General features: G+C 36.2%; 1 protein-coding gene across 2 annotated transcripts in view; it reads left to right on the top strand.

Moving 5' to 3' along the window:
* The window catches only part of LOC124153734 (ras-related protein Rab6), a 40,792-nt gene that overhangs the window by 7,758 nt on the left and 18,493 nt on the right, over positions 1 to 14,541 (top strand). For both annotated transcript variants that reach the window (XM_046527070.1, XM_046527071.1), the window contains exons 3-6: positions 750 to 803; positions 1,724 to 1,829; positions 7,742 to 7,947; positions 11,655 to 11,721. In XM_046527070.1, coding sequence (XP_046383026.1) covers positions 750 to 803; positions 1,724 to 1,829; positions 7,742 to 7,947; positions 11,655 to 11,721 — 433 coding nt within the window. The remainder of the gene's footprint in view (positions 1 to 749; positions 804 to 1,723; positions 1,830 to 7,741; positions 7,948 to 11,654; positions 11,722 to 14,541) is intronic.

The following is a 14,541-nucleotide window of genomic DNA, read 5'->3' as shown; positions in this document are numbered from 1 at the left end:
CTTTCTATAAATTCTGGTGAGTGCAGTGGCCCTAAACAGTTGGTTACTGCTGTCCCAACTTTCATGTGATTGGAAATTAATTACTTTAATTTGACCGTCTATTTGCAATTTTTAAATGAAATATTAGTATTAATTTCTCATGTAAAACATTGTGTGGATGGTCTCACAACAAACTATGTCAAAAATAGAGGTAGTGTCCAGGTAGAGAGAGAGAGAGAGAAGTAATTGTCTAGCTAAACATTATGAGTGATCTTATCACCCTCAATTTTCAAATATGTATAGCAGAAACCTATTTATTAGATATTCCACCACAGAAGCAAGGAACTGGTTGTGGAACTATGCACAGGGTTTGAGACTCGTAGGCAGCAACCCAAGTATAAGCCTTTTGTGGTCTTAAGGTCTGCTTAGGATTAGGTTAGCAGAAGTGAAGTCTATACTCATTATTCATTCACGTGAATTAAAATTATTTCCTTTATTAACTAGTCATTTTTATCAAAGGGTTTAGGTGTTGTGTGTCTTCCTACCAAGCAATATCTCTGGTTCAGTTTCTAAATTTCACATATCTTACTGAATTCTGAATTCGTTAGGATATTTTGGGATTTTTTGTTTTCTTTTTTTTAACCAGGTGTGGTTATTGTACATTAGTGGAGATATCTGTAGTGCATGGTATCAGTATTGTTTGTTTATTTCTATACTATTCTAATATCCTGCTGTAGGTACCATTTGTAATATGTTTTATTTCTTTCCAGGCCACTATTGGAATTGATTTCCTGTCAAAAACAATGTATCTAGAAGACAGAACGGTAAGTTACTGGATTAAGAGGTTATCAAGATATCCTTGTAAAATAACAGTATGTGGTTAGGTCTTTGTTTTATGCCACGGAGAACCCTTATGTAATGTATGTGAAGTGGATAAAACAATTTTTTTTCATTTATCCAAAAATTGCTTTGCATTTATGCCTGGCTCTCATGTTCATGTCCCAAATACCCGTACTGCAACCACACCCTTTCCTGTTTTGATATTTCACTGTGTTTTTCAGCTGTATTTACTTAATTGGTGCTTTGTGCCAACTGTGCCATTTTGGATCAGCAGTCTGATATATTTTCCTGCCAATTCTGTGTTGTTCCTTTTCTGTGTCGTTCCTTTTCTGTTTTGTACTTTTAGGACTACCAGTTTGTGGTAAATAAAAACTTCACAGTACTGTGTAGAAAAGAACTAAAAACTGGTATATAGATACAGCTTTCAATAAAGGCGGTAAATAAAATCATTAATTAAAACCTGTTTCTTGTACGAAATGAAAATTTTGGTAATCTTAATCCACTTCCAATAGTGGTGGAGAAGTCTGTGGAAGAGGAAGTATGATGTGTGAGCATTAGGGTTGCAGAGCAGTTTTATTTTATTGCCGTACTGTGTCAGGGGCTTCTTGCCTTTAGTTCATCCATATTATTTTACATTATAATAATATACCTTTTAGTGGTACACTGCCAATCACTCGTTATAATGCGATTCTCTCTCTATGCATCCACTGCATGTCTCGGAGAATCATAGAGTTCATAATGTTGCCCTATGTTTCACTTGGGCTATCTCTCTCTTAAATCAATTTGTATGAATTTTGGATTAAAGAGGTATAAAATTATGATGTTTTTCCTTTAACGTATGTGAATGTGACCACTGCCTATTTTTGCATTATCAATAATGATAATCTTACTTCCAATTAACTAGGTTCGTCTTCAACTGTGGGACACAGCTGGGCAGGAGAGGTTCCGTAGCCTTATACCATCTTACATTCGGGATTCAACAGTAGCTGTTGTGGTGTATGATATAACAAGTATGTAATTCTGACATTACTTGATTTTACTTAAGGATTGGTTTTCTCTCTTTATATAGGTGTTGATTTAATGTGGTAATGGCTTGTTGTATGTGCTGAAGTAAGTGGAAATGGTGAAATAGCTTCAATTGCTATTTTTATTGCCAAAGATAAGCTTCTGTTGTGGTATGTTTATCTGCTGTGGCCTTTTAAATGAAACCTTATGTTAACAAGTGGGCTTCATACTTAAATGTTTTAGCGTTTAGTAAGTTATGTGCCATCTAACTCACTGCCTTGTTCTGGAAATGTTTGCCTTTAAGCATATCAAAAACTTGAAGAAATTATGGAAAACTTATCTGGAGATTCAAATATTTAAGAACTAAAAGACTGCTAGAACTGAAAAATGCTTGAACTGTACATTTAACTTTTTACAGATATTCATGTTGATGTTATACTAAAAGTTACAACTGTAAGTTTATGATGAAATTCACCTTTTCATGAATCTCTAAGTTTATGATCTGAATGACTTCAAAAACTGCTGCACTCTCTACATTCTTTGGTTGGATAAACCAGTTTATAGCAGCTACTTACGTCATTGCATTATATTTGGAGAAATATTCTTTTTCTATATTACTGATTAGTAGGGACATACAAAAGTCGCAAATGCGATAACGCGAATTCCGGGGTTTTCCGGTGAGTACACGAATTTCGTGTTAAATTCGATTTTCTCCAATTCATGGGCGATTTTCACAAACTCAGACGCGATTTTCACAATTTTTTCATCTGCTCATGCTTCTCACAAGAAATTGTTTTTCGAGGTGTATATTTTAGCCGTAATTTTTTCACTGCATTGACCGCTTTCCGATGCGACGAATTTCCATGGGCCGCCATTCACGGCACAGCACCGTGAGATGTCTCGTTTGAAAGTGGCCTCAATTTCACGGCACCGTGCCGTGAACGGCGGCCGGTGAAAAGTTGTTGTGTCTGAAAGTAGCCTCAAGGTAGCACAGTGGGCATTTCACGCCATAAACGGCACACCTCTGGGCCGGATTGCTGACCGTTGACAACGCCGTGCTGTCAACTGCGCGATTCGACTCATTTGAAGACATGCATTGAGACCAATGGTTATTTGAAAGCACGGTGCTGTGCCATTGACAACGGCCGAAGCAAAGTCAGCTTGTCTGAAAGCGGCAAAAAGCGGCGGTGCACCGTCTATTCCATGAAATACACACTGACCGACACTGAGGCAGCTTTCAGCCGAAACGACTTATCACCAGCTGCCGTTCCCTGCACAACGCCGTAAAATTCAGGCCACTTTCCGACAAGACAACTATCTGGATTCATGGCGCTGTGTCGTGGACGGCGGCCCATTGAAATTCGTCGCTTCGGTGAGCGGCCAACGCAATGAAAAAATTTGAGTTAAATGTATGCCTCGAAAAACAATTTCGTGGGAGAAGCATGAACAGAAGGAAAAAAATGATGAAAATCGTGTCTGAGTTGGTGAAAATCGCCTATTAATTGGAGAAAATTCATGATTTCCACAAAGAAACACATTTGAGGAAATAAGGCGACTTGCTTGTCAGAAGGACGTCTAAACCGTGTTCACACAATGTCTACAAAGTAGTCAAAATGCCATGGGAAGCTGATGGTAGTCTTAATAAAATTACTAGAGGGTTCAAACTATCCAAATGCTCATTCTATAAAGACTTAACCCTTTCACTACTAATGACGAAAATATGCAGGAGGACGTTTCTTGACCTGGGAGATGAAAGCAGCAAATTTTCTTCTGAGATTTTTCTACGCAGGCGAACGAATGCCAAAAATCCTTACTTTCCTCCTTTTATGACATTCATGGGTTTGATAAGTCTTAGTTTTGGGACCCAACACAGGCCGTAACTGCCGAAATCCGGGAGCATGAACTTAGACCCCTCGTCTTACATTTTTACTCTTTGTGGTATGGGACCGCTGTCATACAGTTGTTCATTTGGTTAGTTTGCGAAATAAATATATGCTTCTTTCTCAAAAAATATATGTACTAAGAATTGAATTCTTTGTCTTTTGAGCAGCGTTTAGAATTTTTAAACGAAATTCTACCATATATAACTTATACAGTGAAACCTCGATATAACGACACCCCACGGTGCACTAATAAACACTCGTTATAGCGAATTGTCGCTTTACCGGAGGTGGAGCAAATAATAGCCAATATACCTGTTGCGAACAGATATACAGGAACAGGAGTGATGCGGCGACAGACATAGGCGGATCCAGGGGGGGGGCACGGGGGCACGTGCCCCCCCCAGACCCTCAGAAATATGCAAGATTTTTAATACGGTCCCATTATCATTGCGTTCGTTTTGTATTACGAGGTATCCTTGTGCCCCACCCAGAACAAAATCCTGGATACGGCCTTGCTTGTGCCCCTCCCAGAAAAAAATCCTGGATCCGCCCCTGGCGACAGATAAACATCTATCCGATAAACGTAAGCATAAATCCAGACAAAAGGCGATGTTTTTTTGCATCACTAAATGTCCTTACTCAGATAACGACTAACTATTCAAACAATTCATAAGCGCCGCACTGAATAAAAATCATGCAAAGCATTGTTTCGTCATCATTATATTTATCGAACGACAGTTTACTACATAAATTTGAGACTGAGCACTCCATTAACTTCATTTCTAACATATCGCTAGCAATTACAGAGGTTAAGGAGTCTTCATGAAAGTCTTCCGGCGGTGAAACCCTCGCTATGGCGAGAGCCAACACCGAAAGGGTCTCGTAAAAACGAATTTTTTAACACGCTTATTATAGGGTCAATTGACGGTGCATCGGCTATCTCTCGTAATAGCGGGGGTGTCGCTATAGCCCATACTCGCTTTAACGAGGTTCCACTGTATCTCAATTTCAGTATAAAATCAATAAAATCAAGTATGGAAATTGTGAATGCATTAAATTCGTTAATGCTGACGGTAGAGCTTCATTCAAAATTTTAAAATTTTCAGAATAAAACGAGGAATTCAATTGGAAGTCTGCAATTTACGTGCAAGCAACAATCATCCATATAGCTAATTCATTGAACAAAGCATGAGTTGACAGTTCCTCTGGTATGACAATGCCTCTGGTAGGGTTATAAACCACGAAAGGAGGGAGACCAGCTACCCTCGGTGCCCAAGATAATGCGAAATCCCCACTAGGAAGGATCGTAAAAGGAAATTGGTATTGAGAGTGGGTGATTATCTGCAAGACCCTTCTTAACAAATGTCCAACATAAATGCTCCATACAGAGAAGACCGAAGAGTCTCTTGGGGCACAGTCCTGCATTCATGCTAAGGAGAGAACTCCACAGTTTTGAAAGGGTTAAGGAAGTTAAAAATGAGATTCGAGAATATTCATAAGAGTACTTCTTTTGAATAAACCACTTATTACATCTGCAAAACATGACTAACTCTAAAGCAGCTGCTGTAAAGTCAATACCTATGCAGATAGCTGAAAAGGCATCAACCAAACTTAGTTCTCTTACGGTAGAAGAGCTAAGCAGAAAAATAGGTATTTGAAAAGATCTCAGTTTTTTATCCTCAAGAAGTTCCAACTACAGACATGAACCCTGACTTGAAGACAAAAAATTCATGGCCTGGAATCAATGGAGACAGAGAAGTTGATGTTGGGGTTGGGAGAATTACAGAACTTACTACAAAAGCAAAATTTCCGGGGTTTAGTGGATATAATTAAAGCAATCCAGGAACTCAAATTTTCTTGAGACATCGTTTGCATCTGAGTGTCTTTAAGCAATTTGGATCCCCTCTGCAAATGTGGACGCAGAAAGATTTTTTTCCTGCTAGAGCACTTTGTTAATAGATAAGAGAACAAATCTAAAAGAACACAACTTGATCACAATAGCTATATTTGATTTGAAATTACAGACATTTAAAAGTAATTTATCTCTATGTATGCTAGATATATGGATATGCGAAGGATAAAATATGTAAAATAGGTGAATTCAGTCAATACTCCATGTACATATATCATTGCTTAAATTATTCCCCATAAGTAATTTCCTAAATTTAGGGCAATGGGTGGATGGGTGGAAGGATGGCTCTCAATCAACATCAATTATTTTTCCGTTAAAATAACACCGATTTCAGGGCAAAATAACATCGCTTTTGTAAAAAAAATTACACCACTTTTGGCTATAAAATAACCCCACCTTTAGTATGTCCCTACTGATTAGTAACACCATAGACTCTTGTTATGATTACGTTATTAATATTAAGTTCACGGAGCCAAAATACAGGAGAGGTTCGTAATAATTAACTTCATAAGAATATTTCTTTTAACAATTATCGCAGAAATACTTTGTTCTTCTGCACCACACTGCGTCGCATAGGACAAGTCGAAACACCCCAAATTTGAAATTTTGGGCACGCTTGAATTTTTCGAATGTTTGTCTCTAAAAATTTGTAAATCCAATATACATAAGAAAAGGACTTACTGTACAGCCAATTTACGAGCGCTAATGAGTGGGTCACAATGATTCCACAGGAATGAAGCTTATTATGTAATGTTGCGTTGATACTGAACTATCTTTTACTGAGAAAGAACCATAATTGATGCTCTTGGGCACAGTGCATGAGGAGAACTTAAACGTATCACAATTATTATGATGTAGCATAGTGTATATCCACCTATATGCCCTTGCTTTAATGTGGAACATTGTAATAAAGTTCTTTTTGTAACCGCTGGGACCGGGATTGAGGTTAGTAATTCCATTATATGAAAAATTTCATAATACATATGTAATGTTTCTTTAACATAGATCAAACCTTTTCGTCAGGACCAACGATCTTACTTATGATTAAGAGCAAATAAGCATAATTTTGAAAAATGTTAAGTGCAAATAAAAAAAATGGAATCTAATTCGAAACTCATCCAGAGATAAATTCCACCCATTTAATTTTTCATGCGTAGCGTGCAAGACAGAAGTTTGACCTCACTGATTGACTAATGTTCTGGTTATTGATGTTGTATTATCAACAGATTGTTTATAAAGAATCTCATTCATGAATTTCTCAGTAGCAATTGAGTTAAAGTCAGACTCAGTTTTGTGGTGGGCTGAGTTGAGCCAGGAGGCACTGGGGCTCAGATCTTCTTCCCCTAGGTCACTTTCCTATTGTCACACTTATTCTGTGAGTGGTTCAAAATTCCTCCATCCCCTGTTCATTGTCCTGCATATCCCCCTTAAGAGTTAGTGTCCATTCTAAAAGAAAATCTACAATACAGCTTTTGTGGTGTTGATATTTTATGGATATCAGAATAAGATATGCCTTTCAACTTGAAAGAACAAAATTATCTCATCGATGTGAGTGATATTTGGGGAACAGATTTCAAAATTTGCTTGTTGAAGGGAAGAGAACGAGGGAAAGATGTAAGGAGGAACTGTGTCGACTGTGAATAAGGAGGGACTGTGTCGAGAATGATTTGAGCGTTTGACTGTAAGGGATGACCTGGATCGAGTGACTTGGAGGCAACTAGTTATGAATGGCAACCTCTAATGGAAATTCAGCTGCAGAAGAAAGAAGGGAAGTTAGTGTTTCATAAATTTCAGTGATAGTGACTATAAAACTCTTGCTCTGCAGCAAGAGCAAGTACTTAATGATGGGATAAAAAGGGTTAAAAGCTGCTGCACACTGAATGTTTAATTACTTCACTAAAATTTTTAAAATAATTATTCCTTTTCAGGAGATACTATCAGATGGTTAATTATAATTTTTTTGCATGTTAAATCATTTATTTTTTATAATTACCTCTCATTTTATGTTGCACTAACTTTTCAACTGTTGTAATTTTCATAAGTATTTCAAGTGGTTTAAGATGACTAAATTTTATGCAAATTTAGGTTTAGAATTTGTTTAATCGATTGCTTTTTTTTCCAGATGCCAACTCCTTTCACCAAACTTCAAAATGGATAGATGATGTCCGTACAGAGAGAGGAAGTGATGTTATTATTATGCTCGTAGGCAACAAGACGGATCTGTCTGATAAGAGACAAGTTGCTACTGAAGAAGGAGAGCGTAAGGCCAAAGAGTTAAATGTTATGTTCATAGAAACAAGTGCAAAGGCTGGCTACAATGTGAAACAGGTATCAAATTATTCTTTTTTGATGTTGCATGTAAATATTTTTTTCCTTTTTATAACATTGATGAGATAGGATTAAAATGCTTTTTGTTATTTACATAATATCTATCATAGCAACCTTAAAAAAATGTATTATTGGCATTACACTTCTTTGAGGATTCTGTCTTTTCACTGTTACTTAGGGAAAATCTGCGGCATAGAGTATTTTATTCAAATTCTCCCTAACTGTGGGAAATTAGTATCTGTGGCTCTTCCAACAGAGTTATCTCCTATCAGTTTCATGGAATAATTTGGCTTTTCTTATGGAAGCAGACAAGCTAGTTAATTATAAAAAAACATTCTTCTTCTAGTTTCTAGGAGAAATATTGATCGCTTTGCTTGGTCTCAAGACACCTGCATTATGTTAACCTTGTAACTCATTGATCTAGACAAATTAATTTTCTGATCATGGTAGTATTTTTGAATCCTTATGTATTGTATAGAAGTGGAGAGTACTACTTTTGCTGCAATTTGGAAGTCAAATTTATGTATTTTGTATGTGATATGTCCATATGCCAGATGTTGACCACTGTTTTTTTAGTAATTTAGCGATGATCTTCATGATTGAAGTCTTTGAGCTTGTAGAATACATTAATGTTGGCCAGCAGCATGGCATAGCAAGGCACAAAATTATTCAATTTTGATTAAGTAATTAATAACTGCGTAAAAGTGATAGCTTGACTGCAAATCTCTTTCAACAGGTATATGCTCCAGGAGGCAAATTCAATAGGACACCTCTTGAGGCTAAATTTTTCATCTTATCATCAAGTGATGCTACTTTCAATGGTATTATTCAGGTAGCATTGTGAGCTAGTCTCATCAGGGGAGATTTAAACATGTTGATGTCCCCAGATGGTCACCACAATTGCAAACTTACTTAATGCTATTTTGACGTAACTTGAGTAGAAGAAAATTTATTTCTGTCAAAATTAATTTATGAGAGCATTGCTCTTGGAAGTCATCTCATAAACTATTGATTGCAAGAATTGCAATCTTCATGGCCAAAGAATCATAAAAACCACCTGTGCTTAAACAGCTTTATTTGAGTGGTCACCTTTACAGTGCTTTAATTTTTGGCTCCCAGGTTTTATACACTTCCTTTGCATCTGGGAATGGTCTCAGTAGGAGTCGAATACTTTTTCTAAATTGATGTTACATTAGACTCCCGTTAATACGAGCAATGTTATTACGAAGCAAATCGTTGGTCCAGATGAAAAGGCCTATCCAAACTATAGTGAATGAAACGTTATTACGAAATTTTCGTTTTCAGGAAATTCCGAACCTTAGTCCTGGTGGTTACAAAATGAACTTTATAACGAAGTTCCTCGCATAAGCAATGGCATTTAGGTGAATATTCAATACGCTAAGTTTTAATAATCGTGCCACATTTAAGTTCTTCTCGTGTACTGTGCCCAAGAGTGTCAATTATGGTTCTTTATTCAGTTTACACGCAACATCATATAATAAGCTTCATTCCTGTGGTGTCATGGTAACCCACTCATAACTGTTTGTCAATTGGACGTACAGTTTGTCCTCTTCCTATGCACATTAGATTTACGAATTTCCGGAGATATAAGCATTCAAAATTTTCAAATTTGGCACCTTTTGATTTGGCCGAGGCTATGCGGTGTGGCGTAGGGGAACTCTCACTGTGGGCACAATCTGAACAAAGTGTCATTGAATCACGTGTGAATTTAGGAACTGTGCGACTCCGGATGCGTCGCACACCCAGCTAGATCAGTTCGTCATAATCCTGAGTTAGCGCATGAGCGTGATGCAGCGTTGCATTCTGCAGGATAACAGTACTCCTCGATTCCTTGCATACAGTCCGGCCGGCGAGAGATGTTCGATGATGGCACAATAGGAGGGGCGGATAACCCTGTGCTAGCACGGTTTACAGCCAATTGTTGTCCTCCAAGCGCCCCTCACACCCTCGCCTAGTCATGCAAAGTTTTCAAATGCATTAGGAGCACCGAAGTAAGCCGAATCCACCAAATCAAGCCCTTTGTTCAAATCACCAAAACAAGTGATTCTTCCTCTGGGTCCTTCAGGCTCGTCGTCCCTTCTGGCTCCTTTCTTCACGGAACCCTTTGTAGGCGTTTCCCTTTCCTACCTGGCAACCTTGCCCCCTATCCCGACCTAGACCATTCTGCCTGTCACCGGACTGTAGGTTTATCAACTTAGGAACAAGGTTTTGGAACACATCTTGTTTGTATATCGGACTTACTGTATTTGGGAAGATATCAATCCTCGATTGCATCATGCCACATTCTTCTGTTGAGAAACTAAAATGAACTCACCTGTTTATATGTATTTCTACATAATTTAATTGCGTTTATTATAAACTGTTTTTTTTTCGACGATTCCTAAAAGAAACGTTCATATGAACTTTGTTCGTACGAACCTCCGGTTTTTCAGTCCCGTGAACTTAGTAATAACGAGAGTCTACTACTTTCCAAATGAATATCCTGAGAAAATTCTGAATAACGACCTCACTGCTTGTATATTTATTTACTAAACGACTTATTAAAACAACTGGCAACAAGTAGGCAACTATCAAAGATATTTACTGCAAGAATGAAATTCACCATGAGATGGCCATTTGGCTTTGCCAGAATTTAAACCTGAACATTCCAATTGCCTGTTAGCTATCCTAGTATGCTGCCGGCTTCACAACTGTAACTGACTCTAGTATACATGACTGCCAAATCTGGGTTTCAATTCCAGCCTAGCGAAATGATTTTTTCCTAGTGAATTTTATCTTTGGTGTAGGAAATGCTGCATGCGTGTGCATGGCCACTCACAAAGTTACTTGTTTCATGCAGTACTTTAATCAAAACCCCCAAAACATATATGGCCTCTGATGTTATCAGCTCACTAGATAGATAGAGAAGATAGGTTGGTCTCCTCTTTGCTTTTTCAATACGGTCAATCTAATTGTCCATTTTCAGCCATTATTTAAATGGAAATGTAGGATTGAATTTGTTCTTCTCTCCTGAATTTTTGAAATTTAGTTAATACCCTCAGTCTTTGGTGACTCTTTTATCTATTTGTATATTTTCAGCCATTATTTAAATGGAAATATAGGATCGAATTTGTTCTTCTCTCCTGAATTTTTGAAATTTAGTCAATACCTTCAATCTTTGGCAACTGTCTTCAAGGTTTTACTTTTGGCATGTGCCTACCTAATTATGTGTTCATGGTATCTTTCAAAGAACACATTACCATTATTTTAGATAGGAATATATTCTGTTGAAAATTGATTTTGTTACCAGGTCAATCTCGGGAAATAATCGAAGGATATTTCTCCATTAGAGACCTATATTCTAGAATATGTGGCTATTGGAGAATAGGGTTGGTGTGTTGGCTAGTGTTGGCATCCAGAAAATCAGTGGTGCAAATGGCATTACATGTTGATAACCTCCTCCTCATACCATAATATCATTGTTGCTGATCGTATGACATTGAAAGGATGAATTTACTTCAATCAAATCAATGTATTGGTATTCCCTTTCAATATCTTATTATTCTTCATTATATCAAAAGTATTATTGACATCCAACTATTTTTAACATTCATCTGGAGCTAGTTCTCCCAAAAAAATATGCTGGGCAAGTAGATTTAAATTCAAGTAAGTCATATTTGTATTCATGCGGACTCTTTTTTCTGCAGTTGTTCAGGCGTGTTGCTGCTGCCCTCCCGGGAATGGACTCAACAGAAAACAAACCACCAGAAGACAGTATCCTTTTACAAAATATAGAAAATAGTTATTTATATGTACTTATATTTTTACAGAACTATTGTGCTGTGGAGATTGACATGGTAAATGAGAAGGCTAATGTGCAGTTTTAATCCTTTAAAGGGCATTTCATCAGTAGTGTGTTTTAATCACTCACACTGAGTTCGAGTTTATGCCATGAATTCTAAGTGACGATTCTTCAGAAGCTGTGGGGTATTAATGTTATATATTGTGGCATATTATGCTAGGTTATTTGTCACCTTTAGTGCCTTCTTGACAGTTATTGAATTATTGGCATCATGACTCACATGTCATTGTTTTTATTTCTCATTCAGAATATCATCTTTAGTTATAGCTGTATTCACAGATTACTGTAACTTTCTGGAAAACCTTTTAGTTCCATTGGAAAATGCTGTCAAAGCAACAAGAAAAGTTAACCTTTGTTTAGGTCTGGTTTGAATACTTTGAATTTTCAATACTTATTTTGTCAGCTCTCTCTTGTTTTAGCTATACATTTCTAATGATTTGATAATACATATTCTGCCTTCATAGACTTATGTAGAATTGCATCCTGTGTCTTTTATGAAAAGCCACATAGAAATATTGTTTGGCTGATGAATGATAGCCATTAACATTTAGCATCTGCCATTTTGTGAGCCATGTATTATAGTCTAGTATTTTAGAAAGATTTTGCAGTTCGTAATCAACTGAACATATGAAGGCTGGATGTAATTCCAATGTAATCTTTAGTATTTTCAAATCAAGGAATTGAATTGTAAGGATGTGTTGAGGGTGATGGAACTAATGTGTGATCATAATTGGTCAGAATTGTAGAATAGCGAAAAATTGAGTTTTTCTGTTAGAAGAAGAATAGTGATGAAGGTGCTATATTTCTTATTGCATAGGGGTCTGTTAACCCTTTCAATTATATTGTTCGAATATCGAATTTTCACGTCCAGTGCTCAGTTCTGAATTTGGAGATACACATATTCATAGGCTTTTCTTTCTGAAATGTCTTTATTGACCAATTAAAAAAAAATATTGCTCCTGAAATCATCATATCAATCCACAGCTTTTCTACACGGGGTAAATTTAATTAAAAAAAAAGCATTTTTCAGGCCTTCTCAATCGTTAATGCATTGTGATTCAGCAGTCTTATTTTAGCTCAAGTCTAGCCCTATCTTCTTTGAGTGTCTTTATGGAAATACTATGAAACCTCAAATTTACAAACCACAAGAACCAAAAGTTCTATTTCTTGTAAATTGGTGAATTTTGTATTAGGAGGTTCATCTATGTGCTGAGTTTAATGAGGAGTTTACCTACAGGTAGGGAACTCAGCAGCAATTGGTTACAGTATTCTATTTTGTTTTTCCTGACAAAGGAATTTTTTTACTACTCATTTTTTCATTTGTAGGTGTTGATAATAATTTGTATATGATTTCACTGTTGAAATATCATTTACATATACTTTACTACTAATACTGATTTCAATATATTATGTACATAACCACCATCTGTACAGTTGTTTCTGCTTTATATGCACATATGCATCATTTTAATAATATCAGTGATTTGGTGAGTCATCAGGCTTTGTGTTAATATAGCTTATATGAAACATTTAGTCCAGTGTTACTGCTTACTCACGATAGATATATGATAATGTTTTCTTTTCCGCATTGTTTATTGGTCTTCTTTGGAAATGTCAGGTAGCATAGTTGATTTAGCATCCATGTGTTTACAAATGCTTTCTCATGAATGTGGCTCAATGTATTGGAATATTGCCGTTATCACTTTTTCTTTTCTGCTTTTTTTTAATGCTCATATTTTAGGTAGTTGTGAATTAGAGTCTCAAGGTAGCAATGTCATACAGAATTTATGTAAAGGGACTTGGTGTGCCTCAGTTTTTTGATTAAACTTTTTGGTCAAAAAGTCAAAAGACTTCAAAATTCAAACAAAGGTGCTGTGCGATTATTTCATGGTGATTCTGATTCAATTGAATTTTTAAATGGTTGTAGGAAATTTCTTCAATCCTTCTACGGCATTGACGAGTATGTATTATTTATTGATGATTAGGTCCCTTTAGGTTTCAAATATTGATGGCTAAGTTCTAACAACACATATCTCAAAAATAGCAACTTTTCAGGAGAGCAAAAAAATGATTTATTTTTTTTAATTGTATATAATTTTAATTGAAATTAAAAAGTAAAAATAAATAAACTGAAAAAGAAGCATACATTTGCTAATAAAGAGTTGTTTTTTGCTTGAATTCAATTCTTTATTAGCAGTAAAATTGATGGTTTGAGGCTTAACTTTGTGAAAGTGATTAATTTTTTAGTATTAACATTATCAACTTAGACCGGCCAAATTTTGAGGTACGTGTTGTTGGAACTTAGCCATCGATAAGTTTTACGACTTGCAACCAATTCAATGTATGGCTAAGTCTGCAGAACCTGTCCTCCTTATATGTACCTGACGTGGTAGTCATGGTAAAAACAACTTCAAAATTGTTATCACTGTGATTATAATGGTGAAGGCAAATATCTATTAGAAAGAGGTAATCTCCTATATAATATATAATGGACGATGTCCTAAAATAATGGACATTTTGTCCAAGAACAATAAATATTATTATTATTATATTCCGATTAGTAAGCATTGCACTGAAGGTTCGTGGGTTGCATACACGTAAGGATGTGCACCATGTCCTTTTTCTTCTTATTCCTTGGGAGGAAAGGCCAGTATACAGAAAATAGTAATGAAAAATAAAAAAATTGACAAAATAATCTTTACAGCTCTGGGGCCTTTATAAATAATTATGTT

This window comes from Ischnura elegans, chromosome 2, assembly GCF_921293095.1.
Source record: "Ischnura elegans chromosome 2, ioIscEleg1.1, whole genome shotgun sequence".
NCBI lineage: Eukaryota > Metazoa > Arthropoda > Insecta > Odonata > Coenagrionidae > Ischnura > Ischnura elegans.
This window is presented reverse-complemented; position numbering and strand designations above follow the sequence as displayed.